The sequence below is a fragment of the Xiphias gladius genome, chromosome 21 (assembly GCF_016859285.1).
Source record: "Xiphias gladius isolate SHS-SW01 ecotype Sanya breed wild chromosome 21, ASM1685928v1, whole genome shotgun sequence".
NCBI classification, from domain to species: Eukaryota; Metazoa; Chordata; class Actinopteri; order Istiophoriformes; family Xiphiidae; genus Xiphias; species Xiphias gladius.
In genome coordinates this window covers 13,793,741-13,813,211 of record NC_053420.1, presented here as the reverse complement: position 1 = coordinate 13,813,211, position 19,471 = coordinate 13,793,741, and the positions used below count along the sequence as shown (strand labels likewise).

The 19,471-nt window shown below is 40.6% G+C and overlaps 1 protein-coding gene across 3 annotated transcripts in view; it reads left to right on the top strand.

Annotated features, from left to right (window-relative positions):
- The window catches only part of pax7a (paired box 7a), a 44,665-nt gene that overhangs the window by 4,102 nt on the left and 21,092 nt on the right, over window positions 1-19,471 (top strand). For 2 of the 3 annotated variants that reach the window (XM_040159523.1, XM_040159522.1), the window contains exon 5: window positions 18,668-18,867. In XM_040159523.1, coding sequence (XP_040015457.1) covers window positions 18,668-18,867 — 200 coding nt within the window. The remainder of the gene's footprint in view (window positions 1-18,667; window positions 18,868-19,471) is intronic. The other variant, XM_040159525.1, reaches the window with a different exon arrangement.

Genomic DNA, 19,471 nt, shown 5'->3' with positions numbered 1-19,471 from the left:
TCTTGGCCATGCGGAGTGAAAAATTCACAGCCTCCCAGCGATACAAAGGTTGGGCCTTTAGATGATCAAACATGTGTGAATTGGGTTAAGATAAGAGTCCCCAAAAAGATCCCCCAAAAAAGACACTGCCAAAATTTTTCAAACTTGAAGATGGACTTCACGAGCAAAAGCTCCCCTCTATTGACGCTTTTCTAAAGTGAAGGGTCCGAGGTACAAAGGCAAATCCTGGAAAGCAGGGCAGCGAAAAGGAGAGTATGGGCCCGTCCATTCTCATTCAAAAATCGGGTAAAAGAGAGAGAAAACTTTGGACAAAGGGCAAGGAGAGACATAAAAGGAGATGAATTATTCAGTACGCCCCGCTGGTAGATAGTTTTGTAATTTTATATAATGGCGTTGGAGAGGGATCAGTTGATAGCGTGAAAACGGACTCTTTTTTTTTTCTCTGTCACACCATGCGTTAATGTCACGAGAAAAAAATGTCACTATTTTTGCCGCACATATCTCCGGTGTTCGTACAGACCGTCTCTGAAGCCTGCTGGCTGCGAATGCTGGCCACATTTTTGGAGAGTCCGTTCATTGCGCACAACTCAGCCGAGCTGAGGACACGTTCGATGGGTAATGTGATAGTTCGACTCATTAAGTGTTCACCGCATTACCATCGCATTATTATTGACTTTCTGCTGTTGGTACAAATCATCCCACATAATGTTCGTGCCTCCATTTTTTTTTCTTTCTTTTTTTTTTTTTTTCTTGGCGCTGCTTATGTTTTAAATTGGGTCTGAATTACGTTGCTATAAAAAGAGACGCACCCTCTGCGTAATGCAGTTTAGACTACCGGCATCCGGATGGCATTTAATAACGTTAATACTTATTAGAGTAAGCACTGGAAACGATGGTTGCTGAATAGGTGGCTGTGTTCGTGCCGGGTGTAATAGCTCGCAGGCATGGTAAGAAATGTATTTATCCCCAATCAGCCCCTCACTCTCCGAGTTTGAAGCACAGCCCTTATGTGGAGAGGGGTTTTAAAGCAGATTAAATAGAGCCTTTTATTTCTTTTCACTTTCATCTCAGAGCGGAGCTCACAGTGGCTCGCCCTGGGCACAAAATTCATGAGATTTTTTTTTTTCGTTTACTTATCCAGATTTTAAGACTTTATTTATTTATCTATTTGTTTATTAGGTCTGTGTATTTGATTTTCTCAGTGGTTACATCACGGATTTATCCCAGCTCTAATCTATCTTTATTAAACGTGTATTTAAACTGTTAACCATATTAGGCTACAATATTTGTAAATTTTATTTTGCTGCAGGGAGCCAGGGGTTATTTTTCAGAAGGATGTAGGGGAAGGTAAACCAGCCAAAACTCCGTTTTAATGCGCCAAAAATAGTTCCACTTTATGGGCCTTTTTTATTCTGATAACTGTTTACCGACTGGTGATCACCAAGCTGACATCCTGGTCCACCCACCATTCTGTTTGAGCAGTAACACGTTTCCCATCCATGATGCGCACTTCAATGGTGATGTGCGGCCGTTAAAGTCTGTGCCAAAGTTTAATTACGCGCAAGGAATGGGGGAAGGGTTGCACTACATCTGCGCAAACTTGGGCATCCTTTTGTCTTGCGCCACACCGGTAAGAGAGAGAGAGAGGGCGAATCAGCTGTCCAGCGTCCATCTGGCACACCGATGCATCCATCCTGACCGTCAGATGAGGTGGAGACAGGCGATGGACACTAGAGCAAATCGCAGGATTACCTGACGTCCTCGGTCTAATTAAACAGATGCCATGTGGGATTATTTCCGAGCATTAGGGAGGGAAAGTGACAGAACGGCGGAGAGGTGTGAGGAAGTCAGACAACCCAAAGATCCAGGTTAGGAACGGGGGGGGGAGGAGGCTGCTGTTACATTAAATATAATTGGAAATGCAGTGAATATAAAACGTAAATTGTGACTTACACTTTGTTTCAAACATATTTGGAGAAAATAATTGACTCTAGATGATCCTTTTTTTTCCTCTCCATTTCTGCCCCACTCCCAGGTACAGCCATGTTTTCCTGCAGGAAGGAAAAAAAAAAAAAAAAAAAAAAAAAAGAATCATTTCTGCTGTTACTAACGATACACTCGGCCCCACAGTGATAAAAAAAAAAAAAAAGTGTGAACAGCTGCCCCCTCCGTGCTTTTCCATGACACAAACACACATGTGGGCACTCACGCGCGGAGGCGCACACTCACACACACACGCACACGCTTTCGTGCACACACACCCAGTCTCTAAGTGTATGGTAATATAATGTAGCTATATTTCGGGTCTAAAGCCGTGCTGAATGAGAAGGACAGGGGAATGAAGCGAGAGACCACTTCAAACAAATCCATCTGGAACAGTGTGTGAGAGAGATTCAGTGAAAGTATGGGGAAGTTATTTAGCTATTAATAACGTTTTTTCCTCAGGCATTGAGAGTGACTCCATCTGCACTTTCTCGCAGCTATTTGGCTGGGTGGAAATTGAGGGAGACCCAAATGTTGGGCAGAGATAACATACCCATCATAGCCCAGACCCTGCGCTGTGCTTCACTGCATTAAACTCGGATTAACCTCCCCTGTCCCCGCAGCCACTCAAGCCACATTTCACTGGAATTTACATCGGTAGGCCTTCATTTTTTATAAAGGGGGCAGGAGCAGAAAGACAGGACACGATAGATAGTAAAATAAAATAAAATAAAATAAAATAGAATAAAATAAAATAAAGTAAAACAAAGTAAAATAAAATAAAAACGTTTTAATAATTTTCTGGACCGATTGCACTTGCAGTAAATGAATACAATTGATAGAGGTGCCAAATAAGATACAGTGCCTACTGAATATTGAAACAAAATTCAAATGTTCAGATTTATACTTTCAAGTAAACAATAGGCTTCTAAACAGTTATTGTTCAAAGCAAATCGACATTCCTTTTGTTAACAGCTCAACAGTGTCAGTCTAATGAGCTAATTTGGGGCATTTTCAGAAGATATTTATCGAGTCAAGTGAGTTATGTCAGACCGCAGGTTGCAGGTCTCTTGGTTTTCAAGGCTTCTGGACCCTTGGCTCTCCCACCATCTCTGAATTTAAAGGAACTTTTATTTTTTTCTGTTTTTCTTACAAAACAGATTGTTTAGATTATATTTATGTGGTGGCCTGTAGGCTGATAGCTAGCTACCCGTCGTCTTCCTCTTTGAGGGTGTGATAAACAGTGGCAGGTTGACACATCTCAGGGAGGATTCACGATCGTATTATAACCTTTAACAACTACTCAATAATACTAAGAATGAATAATAACACGTCAACAAAGATCAATAGTGGGCACAGAGCTATCTTAAATTGCAGGTAACTCAGTGCTATGGTTGTGAAGCAGCGTGTTGCTTGGTAACGACTAATTGCAATGTTTAAGCGGTTTCTCCATATAAAATGGTGTGACAAATTGAAATATTAGTTCAAGAAGTAGCCTAGAACCTTAGCCTAGTTTTCGGTGACACTCTTACCAAATAAATTGAAGATAAATTACAGACCTGTTCCTTTTTATCTCATGTCATTCATTGTGTTGGGGCCACTACAACACTGTGCTGGCTTACGATGAGAAATCTCAGAAAATGTTTTCTTTCTCGGAGTGTAGGTATTTCCACCAGGCTGTTTCGTCGACATTTTGCTTTAGGATAATATGTTTTTTTTTTTTTTTTAAAGTCATAAAATAGTCGACACATGAACTCCATTTAGCTAGCTTACAATGCAGAAGGCTAAGCTTTGTTCTTTAGTTGTCAGGTAACGCGTTGCTTAGCAATGACTGGGAGTCAGTCATCGGGCCGCTAGGTCTGGTGTGACGAATTTCAATATTTGTTTAAGTAATGGGATAAAAATGTAGTTTTTGTTTACCCCTGGTTGGAAGTTAAATTATAAACACGTTCGTTTCTTCCTCATGTCGTTCGTGTCCTTTTGTTAGGGCCACTACAAAACTCACCTGCCTTAAGATGAAAAATATCCCCAAAAATGTACCTTTTCTAAGTGTAATCATTTCCACCTGATAGTTTTGGTGACTTTTTTTTTTTTTTTTTTTTTCCTTTTTCGACACGTTTGTTTTAAATTCGAAATTAATGGTGAGATTTGTGGTTAATGACGTATCGCGATATTTGATGGCAGGCGCTGCTACCAGTGTAACAAATTAGCCTATTGGTTCCAGCAAGGTAACATAAGCAAACCGTGCAACATAAGAACATGAAACCCATTGCTTATGAGTAATGAGTAATGCATCAATTTTAAGGAGTGCAGTTTAAGCTTGTAGGCCTACCAAACCGGAGAGACATTTCAGTGTCAGGAGCTTTAAGTGTCGACAGCATTAGGCTAAATAAAAAAAAAAAAAAAAAAAAACCGGAGTAGGCTTAAATTCATTCTGTGCTGGCATTTGACTTTGATCACATCAGAAATATTCATGGAAGCACAAACACTGGCTCTGCCACCATTATCCAGGCTGACAGTGATACCTCTCAAGGCTGTCTATTAATTAAAGTGGCGCTTACCATGTGGGACGACTCCCTATCTGGGCACAAAAATGGTTTTTCCATCTCTTGTGGGGCTCTTGAAAAGGGGCAATCTTTCCTCTCCAGCTTCTTGTGGGAAATTTAAAAGTGTACAGAGGAAGACATGGGGATTTCTAGCTCATTTATAAAGACGAGTTTATAATCCTTTCCTGCTTAATAACTTAAAAGGATTCAATTTCTCCCCTCATTTATGGGGTTATGATCACACATTGTTAGACGCAGATAGTAGCATTTCAAGGTTAACATTTCCTGCTCGAAAATATCAGAATATAAGCTGTAAACCCACACGTGCCCTTTGTTTAGCCTGCAGTTTTCCTCACAAATGCTGATAGGCCCATTTTAGATGTTGTTACTATTAATGTGATAACAACGAAGAAGGAAGACCAAGTCGATAAGATGCCTCTATGCCACCGAGCATTTTTAAATGATATGATATTTAATTATAGCATATAATTTCACCATCGAGAATTAAATTCAGTAGGCTTATGTAGACTCTGAGGATTGAATGTCTGGTTGGGGGTCTCAAGCCATACGAGACAAATTAAAGAGGAAGCGTTGCCCTGCAGGTATCCTGTCACAACAGTAGGGTGCTTCAGCGCGTCCCCCATTTCTGTCTGTGTTTTATTCCGCCAATTTTCACTATGGGGCTCCGGGATCCTGCGCTGTGCCTGCAGGGCTGTGGTCCAAAATAAATAGAAAATCTCAGTTTTTCATCTTGTCTTTGCTCGAGTTCTCCTCTCTCTCTCTCTCTCTCTCTCTCTCTCTCTCTCTCTCTCCTCTCTCTCTCTCTCTCTCTCTCACACACACACACACACACACACACACACACACACACACACACACACACACACATAGCCTTCACATCAGCATCACACATTCATGTCAACAGGTGTGGGTAATAGCAACAAAGGCACTAATGGGCCTATAGGTAGCTGAATTATGCGTAACTTCCTTTTTTTTTTTTTTAGCTGATTAGTTTTATTTTTTCCATGATTTGTTCTTGGTGCGTTTTTTCGCAAAAAGAATGAGGGTTTTGAGTTATATTAAGTAGCGTACGTATCTTAAAATGCCATTTTTTTTTTTTTCAATAATTATGTAGCCTAATTATTATAGGCTGTATATTTCATGGTAGGCAATTTGAGGTAATATGGGGATAGATTTTGCAATGTTTTTGTTGAAATGGGGTTAATATTTTGGCAAATGCAATTTGTAGTGTTGACAATTATTCTACGAAATATTGCTCCTATATATTAGACCTATTATTTTATTTATTACCCTATTTTTCCTGTGGCAAATATCATAAACAACTTCCTACTTCAGATATAGTATAAAGGCACTAAGTCTTTCACAATGTCATTTTGTTTACATTTTGTTTACATTTATGCCATTATTATTATTATTATTATTATTATTATTATTATCATTGTGTTAGTGTCGTCAGCCGACATCGCCGCAAACATTTACATCTCCACTTGAGGCGTTTAATGTAGCCTATTGCCCAAATTGCCAGCGCTTTGTTAGCAGTAATGTTTAATTGGCTGGAAGAGGATGAATGAGGCTGACAGGAATCAGCTGTCCAGAGATTCCCTTGTGAGTCTGACTCGGAAATCATAACCTGACCAGCTTTTCCTCCTCTGAAACCAGCTCGTTGAACTTGTCACATCTAATTAGGGTGTTAAAACGCACCGAGTGCATCGGTGGGAAACAGTAGGTGGTTAGTCCGGGGCAGCCAATGAGGCCTTTTTGGGTCAGATGGTGGAGGGGTAGGGTGGAAGGGGGGGGGGCGGCAGGGGTGAGCAGCGTGGTTGGATGGCGGTGTTGTTGAATTGGACCGCTGCGGGCTTTTATTTCTAAGCAGGGTTTTTTTCCGCTATTACTTCAATTATGGCCATCCAGCGGGCTAAACAGGGCAGCCTGCATGGGCTGTAGCCTTGTTTTAATTAGGTATGAAATTAATTAGAGCAGGCATCTATTAAAGACTTTTAAGTTTGGCTAATTTTTTTTTTTCCACAGAGTTTAAAGGTATAACAGTGGATTACTGGCTTACAGCCAAAATTACATTTTATTGCATCCCGTCATTTCTGTGCTGCATGTCTAACAGGTGTCAGACAATCTTTGACTGAACAGAAAACACATGTCTTCTATTTAAATTTGTTCTATTTTTCACCTCCAACCGTATTTTAATTTAGAAATTCAAACATGTGAAATTTAAATCCATACATTGTCATGACTGTCAACATGTCACACAATGTCTGCAAGGTATTGATGTCATTTTACAGTGACGGGGGCTCCAAATGCTGCTGCCTTACAAAACTCTACCTGTCTCTATATAAAGTTATATGCGCACATTTTAATTTTGTAAACAAATTTTTAACTTACTGTGCTGCTTGAGTAGCCTTTATTTTTTGCGCAAATGTGAAAATACAATTGTCTTTGATTCCCATTTTAAGAGGTTGCTTTCTCTTTTTATTGAATACTTTTTTTCTTGTATTGGTACAAAAAAGCCCTGTGATGTCTGACAGCCTACTCTCACCATTGTTAGATGAACAGCCTCTAGAAAAGGACGAGAGAAAGAAGAGGGAGGAGAAAAGGCCCTTCTGTTATTTTCTGTCTTGAGACTTGCTGCATAGGCTATTCAGGCAAGTTGATGAACTCCTCCAAAAAGTTTATTAAGGGGCTGAAAACAATAAGAACTAAAGCCTTTGGGTGCCTGGGCAGACAGTTTATAAACTAGCTGCTATTGTGCCTCAAAGGCAGATGCATGAATACTTTTCAATAGGGGCCTTCAAACTGACACGATCAGGCTGGACAGCAGCAGTTTTAAAGGGAGAGAGGGTGCTTCTGCAGCAGCTCCGAATGCTGCCTTTTTTTTTGCATTAATGTACATCTGCAAAAAAAAAAGGGAGGGGGGCGGGGGGCGGGGGGGTCTGGGCACTGTCTGTCATGGCCAAGCTGGTTTTCCCCTGGGCTTTACACTATATGTGCGTTTAATAAAACCTAAAAGGAAATATATATTTATACACATTCTTAAACAGTTGTCTGGAGAATTAGAGTGCAGAAGCACAGCATATAGGATCTAAGTGCACTTTATTTTCATATTTAATTATTCTCGAGGAGCATAGGTCATTTTCAAGAGAACTCAAACAAGTCTGTCTTGTGAATCATCATGAAAGCAGATGGCTTAATGCGCTGCATCATATTTTTTCTTACTACTAATGCTGTATTTTTAGTGTGGAAATTGCACAAGCTGTTATGTGCAGTGTGACAGTTGGTGTTTCCTGTTTATGCTGCATTTTAAACAAAAAGATTTCAAATATTCCTTATCATTTTGCACCCCAAGCAAGGCAGAAATCGGTTGTGTGCTTTGATGACATTGATTCACTGTTGATATATTTCTTTGGATGGGACAAAGTGGTTACGCGCACTCAAGAAGATACATTATTCCCCTCCTTTTCAGTAAACAATAGACTGTCACTCTTTATCCCTCTTCCCTCCTCTGTTCCTCCCTCTCCAGCTTTCTCTTTTAGTCCTCTCAGTCTCTGGCTCTGTGCCTCACAACATCAGAGGGAGTCCAGTGATTTGTGACCCCAGCAACCCACACTTAATCTCGCTAAAGAGGGGGAGCATCCAGTTTGCAGCTTGGCGGGCCCCAAATAGACCAAGCCTGCTCTGGCAGGTGTCAACATTAGCAAACAATTGGTCCCCAGTCCCATGCCCCGTACCCCAGTGCGACACTGAACCTAAACTATGTGAGGCGCACTGAAAGAAACCACATAATAGGGAATGTGGAGGGGAGGAGAGGAGGGGGAGGACAAGGGAGAGATTACACTCTCAGACAGCTATTAGCAGGGATGAGGCTTTTCTAAACAAACAAAAAAAGAAGACGATCAATACTGTGTTAGTTTACCAAGTGGAGTCAGCATTGTGGCTTTGGAGTATTTATTTTCTGCTCCATTGTTTTTCTCGACTTCTCAAATGTCTGTGGGCCGTATTGGCAATCCAATTTAGTTTGGTGGGGGTCCCTGGGAGGCCTATTTCTTCTCCCGGGCAGTTGTGTTGTGCGCTTGCGGCGGGAAGTTCATTCATAGATTTGGCGTTGTAATGAATCCTGATTGGTGAGTATTACCTTCGATAGTGGACAATGCCTGTGGTCTCCAGAGGGAAAACAACACTCAGGGATGACAGAGCTCTGCTTAGCCCTGTGGGATTGCAGTGCCTCTACTTCATTAGACAGGAGTGTCTTAGCAAAGAAAGCAGAGGAAATGGAAAGAGAATGAGTTGACATGTGGACTGTTGCAGCTCTTGAGTGGGTATGTGTCTTGACAAGAGGGCCTATGTTTTTTAAAGGCCATTTATTTATCTCTCACTGCTGATTCCTTGGCATGCCATGAGGAGAGACAAGTGTTCTCAGCGGGGGAGATTAGTTTCAAAGGTTTTAATGGAAAAACCTATAGTATTTGTCATCAGACAGAAATCTCATTTAATTGCTTTGAGGTGTCCTCTTGGTCTCTTTCCACCTGGCCTCCAGAAAGAAAAAAAAAACAGTTCAATTCAGGTAACATCTGCTATAACAAACCTCCTGCTGCAGTTGTTCTGCATACGTCATTAGAAAAGCTGCCATCATTTTGCTGCAATAAACAACCATAATTAACTGACCCCACAACCTTTACAAACAATGGTGCACATTGTCAGAAAGCACCAATAACAATGTCAACAAGCAATAAAATGATTCTGAACATTCATTTCATTAGGGCATCACACGACATAGAAAATAAGCCCCAAACACGGACTGATCAGATGATTTATTTCTCCTACTGCTGTCCTCATGAAGACTGTATAGGTTTACGTTTTGTCTCGAGTAGGTGAATTGCTAAAAGGGGACAGACAGTTTACAGTGTGATTTCAGCTGTAAGCAGTATTAAATTAACCATGTAATTTCATAAATTGTAGTCATTTCGTCTAATAAGTTATCCACCAAACAACGTAAATGTTGTTGCTTGCTCACAGATAATGTCAAATAATGACAAAGCCCTTAAAATCTGTCAACGGTCCACCAGTAATTCTGCAGTATATTTATGCAGGACATGTCAGTCAGGAGAAAAGCCTTTACGTGTAGTTGCCTCTGTGATTTAAGCCAAACAAAATTTGGCCAAGCTATCTTGTATTAATTGGTCAAATTGACTGAACGCTGCTCTTTTTTTTCTACGTTAAATTTGACATTATGCTTTTAAACCCCGTGAAAGTCAGTTTTTTCACGGATTGCTTTCGCAGGTATCAAACAAATACCCCATAATATAGGCTCGCATTTTAATAGGTTTTGTGGTATTTTCTTCATGTATTTTAGGAATATTAATTACAATGCTGATTGACTATCATTTAATCAGTAAAAGTGGTCGACTTACAATACAAACCCAGAAGTCGTGCCGTTACAAATATCTGTTCTAGTTAAATGCTGTCTGCACAGCATTCACATTTTCTTATTGTTAAAGATTTTTCTCTGTAGTTTGAGGAATATAGAATATACTGTATAGCCCAATGGATTTCCCTGCCTGTCTGAGGTAATCTCAGGAAAATGTTAAGATGGACAGTGTAATAATGAGCAGGGCTTTTGGGAGAAATAGATCTTTGTCTTGGTGATTAAGCCATTGTTATTCTGCCAAACAGTAAAGCTGAAGGATCACAAAATGAGTATAGAGTACATCAGGACATCTCAAGCTTTATTATGTCCATGTTAAATTGTGCAATGGATGAGCAGGTCAGAGCCACATAATTTATTGAAAGAAATGTAGTTTCCTCCAATTCGCCTTGCTAGCTAGGGTTGTCAAACTCTGACAGCTGGCACAGATCGGGACAGTGTGTTGCATTATGACCATCCACTGGTTACCATGGAGCTGCATTAGAAAAGACAAAAAGCATTTCTGGCTAATTTTATTACAATACAGGAATAGTCCACATAATGTGCAACAGTAATTACGTTTAGCACAGTGCGCCCATGCTCTCCCTCAGTGATGAATAAGAGACACTGACCATGGTCTGCTAGTTTAAAAATCGCCATTAGCCTATGCTACTTAACACCAGAACATTTCACATTTTATGCTCTTGATTTGCTTCACCACTGAAATATTCATTTGTTTTAATTGTGCATGTTTTTTTTTTTCATAACCACAAAGACAATAAACATGTTCCCTAAGTGTTGCAAATCAGAAATGTGTTTTTTCCCACCAAGTTTAAATGTGAAAGCGGTTGTCCAAACAGTGGGGTGGAGCTCCTGTCCTAGCCGACAAAATAACAACTTCAAATGTTGTCCCCTATTTTCAACTAATGGGCTTATTTCTGCATCGTCAGTCATTCTCTCCTTGGGGAATATGTAGTCTCAGTATAAAAAGCTTTGCTACTGTGCCACATTACAACCCCTCAATATGGAGGGATCGCAGAAATTAATGCCAAGCACTGTTATGCTTCACTGTACCCAGAAAAAAAGCCCTTTACAGGAAATATTCATTTAATTTTTCATATAAAAGGACTCTTTGGTAGCGGTTTGTTTACTTACAATCCACTAAATATCAGTGGCCAAAAATACAGTGCAGTATAATAGTATTTTGATAATATATTAAATGATTTCACAAATGATTTAAATTATATTTTTTACATGGAGATCATAGAGCCATTTTTCAGGGGTTTCAAACAATATTGTTTTGGTTTTTTTATTTTTTCACATTACAGAGACAAATCACTTTCAGGAATAAAGTAAGATTCAAAGATATAAAACACTACTTTTACTGCCTATTAATTAAACCTTTCCATAGTTTTTTTTTGTTTGGTTTTTTTTAGCTTTGTTCACATGAATGCTGAGTTTTTACTTAGGTTTTGATTATTCTTCACAACTCCTCTTTCCTTCCTTGTGTCCTCTTTATCACTCAAACTTTTCAAAAATATTTGCTGCCCAGCCTTGTCCAGAAAATTAGGAAACTTCCCTTGGGCACATAAAAATGTCCACTGTGCATTTCTATACTGTACCCAGTAATCTCTCTTTGGCTTTGTTGAGAAAATGATTTGTTCCTTCAGGAGACCTCGGCTCATAGCCCTGAGACATTACTGTTTGATTTCCTGCGTAGGTTTTTAGAGCTTTTTGCTGGGGGACCAGGGCTCTGGCTCCAGTGCCATTTGGCAGAGACCCCCATGGGCTTCTTTTTACTTTCTTGTGCTCTCTGTTAATTTCATTACTTTCGCTGTGACCTCAGTTAGCAAAGACTCAAGCTCAGGAAGTGACATTCTGCTCTGCAGAAGAAGAACAAGAAACCTGGTGTAAAGCTCAGTCTTATTTGGGAAGTGAGAGGTGGCAACAGTCTTCCTAATAAGGTTCACATTTTGTATCCTCTGAAGTCTTTATGAGTCCATGTGGCTCTGTAAGATCCTCTGTAATCTGGCTTTGTTCTAAAAACTGCCACACTGGAAGAGGAAAGGATAATTTAGAAAGTAGATTCATACATTATATGCTCATAAATGTAGTATTTTCATTATCCAAAGGGTGGAAACAAACATTTTTGCTACGTTTGAAGTGCATTTTTCCTTATATCTACATCACAGCAATAATTTATATTTAGAAAATAAAAAAAAACTTCAAACAGTACTCTGGTGAACAACAGTTTTTGCCTCATGTAGAAAAAGAGTATACGTTAGAGCCAAAAGCAACAAATCATATTGTCACTAAATTACTAGTTTTAGTCAGTAGTATATTAAAGAAAAAGAAGCCCACCCTTCAAGCCCTTCACGCTTTCACACTCAGGCAGTGCAGAGGCATGGGGAGTCAATATGTCAGCGTTTATGGATGCCCTGCGGAGCTGCACAGGGCTGTCAGGCCCCTATTCATGCTCTAATGGCCCCCTGAGGAGCTCGTCTCTCCAGGCTGAAAAGGCCGGGAGGCCCAGTGGACGCCCTGTTGTTGAAGGTGAGCGTGCGCTCTCATGGACGCGCCGCGCCTTCATCCATATGACAAGAGCCATAAAAGAGCATCGCTCTCGCTGCCTCTCCCTCTCTGTCCTCTCTGCTTTCTCTTGCACCCCCCCCTCCCACTTTCTCCCTACCTCAAACAGAGAAAAGGGGGCTAATTGTTTGTTGTGAGAGCCAAAGATTATAGAGCCTCCCATCTTTCTTCCTCCCTTGTATTTTTTTCCTCTTTTTCAAGCCCCCTATTCCTTTTCTAAAGACTGTGATTCTGTCCGAGAGACAAGGGGAAGAAAAGTATTGGAATTTTCCTGAGGAATGTTGATGTAAAAGAGTCTAAAACTCTGACACTGGCAGCGAGAGGTTGTGTGTTCGGTAGCAAAAGCAAAGCGTCCTTTTCTAGAATTTACATCAAGTAGTTGTTGAGTCTATTTGAAGTTTTCAACAGCCACTTCTTACGCTGAAAAGTTTTTAAAAGGTGTAATGGCTGTACAGGTTGTGCACAGATTTTAGTGCTCTTGGTCACTTCCATTTGTCTTGTCTCGACGGGTGCCCTTGGCCCTCAACCACCTGCTATAAACTGGTAATGACATGATAGGCATGAGACAAAGCTGAATCCTATAACATCTGTCCATAAAGGTGAGCTGAGAGTGATTTTATTTTAGATAGGTGGATTTTTAATATCCATATGTATAGTTACATATCTCATCCAGATTCAATTTCAGCTAAATGTCAAATTATTGCCCAGAGAAGGTCACTGACAACCAGAATAAATTGGTTACGCATTTTGGCATGTAACCAAACCAAGTAAACAGTTAACTTGATTTTGCTGCATATGCACAATTTTTACAAATTGTTTGGTATGTTGGTCTGCATATATCTAATAGAAATAAATCCCAACCATGCTGAGGCTATGCTCACTTGAGAGTTTTGTTTTTCGCTAGCAGGGAGATAACTACAGGAAAAGATTATTCATAGAGAATTTGTCTTTAAACCATTCTGGTTATCGCTGTCGTCTATCTTGTATTCACATAAGGTTCCTATCTCAGACACATCCTTCAGTAAATGCCATGAATCACATGTCTCCTTTAACTTGGCAACCCCTTTGGGATGAACAGGCAAGTGCATTAAGCAGAGATGCTGCACCATTCTCAGAGAAATGCAAATTGGGAAGTTGTTAGGTATTTGATGTTGCTGCACGATCCCCCCCGCCCCCAAAACATCCCTCCACTCCAGTGTTGGTGGTTGAATTGCATGCAGTCCTGGGGACAGGCAGGGCTGTTTATATGCAGGCCTGGAGCAGCAAAGACAGCACAGAGACAGATGCATGTCAGAGATAGCAGATCCCATCTCAGGCAGATGCCTCTTATCACAGGCCTGTTTGCATAATTAGGTCTTTTGATATTCACCCCCTCTGACTGACAAAAAGTATAATTGCAGTATCAAGTACGACAAAAGGTAGGCACAAAATAAACAAGTCAACATAAATAGGGAGAAAAGATGCGGTGTTATTTTTGTCCTGTGGGAAAAAAAAGAGGGAGGAAAAAACACCATTTTTAACTAAATCTTCTGTCAGTCACAGTCAACTGGTGTGACTCGGTGCTCAGAGGCTGGTCCTGTGAATGCCTGCAAAACATAGAGCGTGAGGCCTGATTGTAATTATGCTGGAACTAATATGCTTTTCAAAATGAGCCATTATGAGCTAATGCTGCACTGCCAAAGCCCTGTCTGTTTTTGTCCCCCTGTCTTGGATAGTTTGCAAAGGTATGGCAGATATTGAGGCCATGGGTTATGATATCAGAGACAGTCTGAGTAGGATGAGTACTACTTTACTTTAAGCCAATGCTGCTCACAGGTGAGCTAGAGATGACAGATAAAACACCTTACACCTACACTGCTGCAAAAGCAGGATTTTAAGTTGTTTGTTTTTAAATTAGAGTTTCAAATGCAAAAAGATAATAATCCCTTTTTACTTCTTTTTTTTTTTTTTTACAGCAATTGGTTTTATATTTTCAGAATAGAGCCGATAAAGTCCTTTATGATCATTTTTTTCGTTGTTGTTATGAGACATATAAAGATATAGACATGAAAAGGAATAAAGCACAAATGACGTTTTTCAGAGAACACAACAGATTTTTCTTTATGCTGGTGACAGTACCATCTTATGATCGCTTACTTTAGGGACTTGGTTGTTTTTTATTCAAAACTACCTCACAGTATTGGATGTCCTGATGTAGTGTTTTCAACAACCTGGTAGACATGAAGTTTATTGCTGTTGTTATGCATCATAAACCTGTAACCTTAAAGATCACTTGGTTAATTGCATTGAATGGACAGCTGTCGGTTTAATCAGCATTACCTCAGCGTCCCGGGGGTAAAGGTGGAGGACTGGAGGAGTCCGAGGGGTTGAGGGAGAAGAGGAGGAGTGCTGGAGGAGTCGGAGGGGAGGGGTCGATATGAGGAGGGGTTTGAGGAAACAGGGTGATGATGAGGATCCCATCTGCCTGTAGTCTAAGGAGTCTGTCTGCGAGGTCAGCAATGGAGCATCAGAGGAGAGAGCAGGCTTTAAACCTCATGGTAACCTTAAAACTATTAACTGGCAGCTCAAGTCCTTCAAGAGTAGGAACTTTGTTGTTTTATCTAAAAGGTCTGGTCAGGATTAGAGCATCACTAAGGCAAAGTCACACCGGAGTCAAAAGACGTAATGTGGTTCTCCACATCTGTGGCGTTCATTTTTAGTACGGAGGCCCCCCCCCTCCATTCATTTGTTTGTTTTTCAGTGTTAATCACTGCAAACATATTAATTGTAAGTGCTTACCTACCGCAACAATGGTTTCTGTAATAAGAGTTAAGATCTCCAGCACGCCCCAATCAAAACGTGACTTCATTTTATCCAAAATATATATAATATAATATATATATATAAAATATATAATATCCAAAACCATATTGCATCCAAATCCTAAGCAGTCTCTGAGTATGTAGTGTGTTCAAACTGGAAAAGTGACAAAATAAAGTCCACTTAAACCAGACTGAAAACCCTTGATTTTTCAGTGTGCTGCTGGAAATGAGGGAGGAAAAGGAAAGCTTATCACAGCTGGAAAACATTTAAAACTAACGGTGAATGACGATGATCCGGAAATATCTCAGAAATAAACGTTTTTTTGTTTTTTTTTAAAAAACATTTTGCTGTCTCTTTGTCAAGTTTAATTGGAGGGTGAATTGCACAGTTGTAGTTTGATTGAGATCTGACTGCATAAGTATCATTCACTGTTGGTATAAAACAGTTAAGTATGTTGATTTCTTGTATGTTAACTGCAAATCTGTAAACTATAGTTTGTGCGGTATGCAGTTAGTATGTAGTGTGCATTTGGGACAAAACTGTGTTCTTTGTTGGCAGATATAGAATCAGCCCTCTTAAAGGTGATCACCTTTTTTTTTTTTTTTTTTTTTTTTTTTGAAGCCATCTCATGCGTAAGTCATAACATACATTACAATTTCGGTGAAGGTAGGTTTTATCTAAACATACCCAGGGTTATCTTCAATTTTAATGAAGCACTTACCTAGACAAAGCGATGTGTAAACCTGATTAATTCCTATCCAAATGGGCACAATTTTAAATCAATATCAGGGCAAAAGCTCAGAGGGCCCCTGGAGGAGAGTACATGGCAATAATCATGCCCACTGGATGGCACATAATTAGATTCTAATTGGACAATAACTAATGAGACAAGGCATGAGTGGTTTATCAATATCCCATGAACCTTTGAATGGAAATTACAGCAGTCATATTATACAAAGGCCTAATCAGAGTGTGCCGTTTTGTGCCGAACAGACCATTGAGGAACTGACCTCGTCAGCCCTGCAGGGATTTCGCTTGCACATTTGCTTATTTTGTCTCTGGTTGTTAATATTGGCACATGAGTGAGAGGGGAAAAAAAAGACACATGAAATTTAAAGTCTTAAGTGTTTCTGTCCAGAAAACAGACTGAAAAGTGGTTGTTTTGCTGCTTGTGCATACTGACATGTATTCAGAGCAGTTCCTAAATCATCCGCTGTCTAAGGAGCGACTGGTCCTCTATTGTAGCACTACTATATATTAAGCAGAAATCAGTGCCAGGTTCTGTCTCCCGTCAACATGGACAGCAGCCACGTGTTTTTAGATGTTTTCTGTCTTCTACTCACCAAATGCAGTCTGCATATAGATGAATTTTACATCCAACCCCAATCCCGGTTAGCCCCATGCAGCGTGTGCCATTTTCCATTTTCCCCTTACTCATTACAGGCAGGGCTGTTGACCTTGTGCTTCTGGTTCATGTACAAGAGCAGATGTGTTGGCTCTGTAGGGCTTAATTGAGAGCAGCAGCACAAGCTTATTGTCTGTTGAGGTTTATCAGTCATTAGCCTGATAGCATGCTAAATGTGACACAGATTGCCACATCGGTTTACTTGCAAAATAAAGTCTGTGAAAGCACCTCAAACAAAGGGGAGGAAAAGAAAATAATTTGAGGAGGAGAAGACTTTGGGTCTTTCTCAGAGCCCCTTGAGTATGAGTCCACTCTGGCCCCCACTTCTCCCCATAGGAGACAGAGGTGACTTTGGAAAGTGATCTGTACACTGATCGGCTGGTCTCAAGTGTCGTCATGGCAAGTTACCCGGCAAATGGATATACGCATCCTCATGAAAACCAACAAAGGGATATGTGGTGTATGTACATATTCAACTTTGTATGTTCAAGGGTGTTCTGCAGCGGAGTGAGTCTGTGCTTCAAGAATCAATCTTTATTAAAAAGGATAAGACTGAAGAATTGATTTAATGAATGCGGCCTCATGTCCTGCGGCCACGTGTAATCCACAGAGAATCATTGAGCATGAGCTCAGGGGGACAAAAAATGTTCGTAGAAGACTCATGGAGTGGCCTGTAATGATAGTCTCCATATAATCCCATAATTCCTTGTTTAATTAAACTCTGGAGCTGGTCTTGAGACTCCGCCAGCTCTGTTGCTCTTTTGTTCTCACAGTTGTTATTTGGAGGCTAGGTTTGAGTATTCTTTTGTCCACTTATGTTGAAAGATTTGACTGGAGTGAGCTTTAAACAGACATCCGAGCAGTAAAAACAATGAATTAGATGGCAGGAACTCGCTCAGGCGAGAGATTCAGGTGAGCATTATGGTTTTCATTTGAGCTGAGCAGCAAAGGGCCGCTGTCAGAAGCAGAAATCTCCTCATATACCCTCTTCTTCAATATCTCCCTTTATTTTCCCTCTCCCACACTTTCTGGACTGTGCATGATGCAATCCAACTAGGCCTGGAGCAACACTGGCACATCACACCGCCTTGTCAATGTCTCAATGAGGAAATTATGAAAATGTGAATTTTATGACATGAAATGAAAAGGGCCATGTAGTTTGAATAGACATGCAGAGGAGGTGAAAATGATGCAATTTTCTAAATTCAGTTATGACGGTAATGTGCAATGGTAATGCGTATTTGCTGTCAAAAATTTCCCTGTCGGCCTGGATTGTACAGCTTTGTGTTGTATCTATATTCCTCGAGCAAAAATTCAGCTTAGTTGAATGCCTAAAAAGTAATGTAAAATATGTTCTAATTCATTTAATGACAGCAGATGGAAACACACGGGACAAAATGGTTTTGGTGTGGCATTGTGTTGTATTTTATACACTTTGGCTGCGCTGTGTATGAGCAGTGTGCCCTGGGCCAATGAGAGAGAAAAGCAGGGTGAGGAGCAGCAAGGTGGCCTGTGCAGATTAACCCCTCTACCCACAGACACCCCCACTCCCCCTCAGCCCTCTGCCTTCACAGCCTCTGGGGCCCCTTTCAGAGGCAGGATTGTGTATCAGGGCCTCCTCTATATTAAATAAATATCCACAGATTAAGATAATATTCTCCCAGTTGCATATTGAGAGAGGAGTAGCTGTCATTTGAATGTTCTATGTTGCCAGTTCCTCTCTCTTGAGCAACAAAAGAGGTTTCAAAATGCAGATAATGGTTTCAGAGCTAGTTTGTGATCAGTTTCAGCTCACATTTGATGCTATTTATACCAACACCCCTCAGTTAATTCACACAAAAGACTCCTTAACTTGTTTTTTATTCCATGATCACACACAGATGGCCCTCTGTCCCTTTCTTCTCACCTCAGGTAACCGCACAGATGAAGGTTCAGATGTAGATTCGGAGCCTGACCTGCCCCTGAAGAGGAAGCAGAGGCGCAGTCGCACCACCTTCACTGCTGAGCAGCTGGAAGAGCTGGAGAAGGCTTTTGAAAGGACACATTACCCAGACATCTACACCAGAGAGGAGCTGGCTCAGAGGACAAAACTCACAGAGGCGAGAGTACAGGTCAGACATACAGTGCGGTGCTAGTACACAGATGGACGAGCACACACATTGTTCTGCAGCAGGCCTGCACACTAACACATCCTCTCACCTACCTCTAGCAGCACTTTGCCATGCAGACAGTTTTTGCTTACTTTGTCCATGTTTTTAGACAATCTATGCCCAAGAAATCTTAAGGACAATGGGAGGATTTGACATTTAAAAAATTGAACAACAACATGTTTTTCCAGAGAAAAATGAGCCCATATTCTGGATAACTCCCAAAGTGTTCTGTCAACTGTTTTTATTGGAACTATTTCTTTGGTAGAAAGAAAATCAAAACCGTTCACAGTGAGATCTGTGGATTATCCAGAGTAACTGGGACAGCGATCTAGAACGACAGGTTGCCAATACAATTTTCTTTTCCTCAAGGCTGCAAACACCACAATCAAAATTACATTCACCTCCAGTGTATTGGGGTGGAGGCAGGAATCTCAGAGTTGTATACCGCAGAACGTAGACAAAACTATCTACATGCCTAGATACAGCTTTGCTAACTTTAAAGACTCAACATCACTGTGCCGTAGAAGCTTAGTCCTATGAATGACTGAGACAAATATCTGGCTTC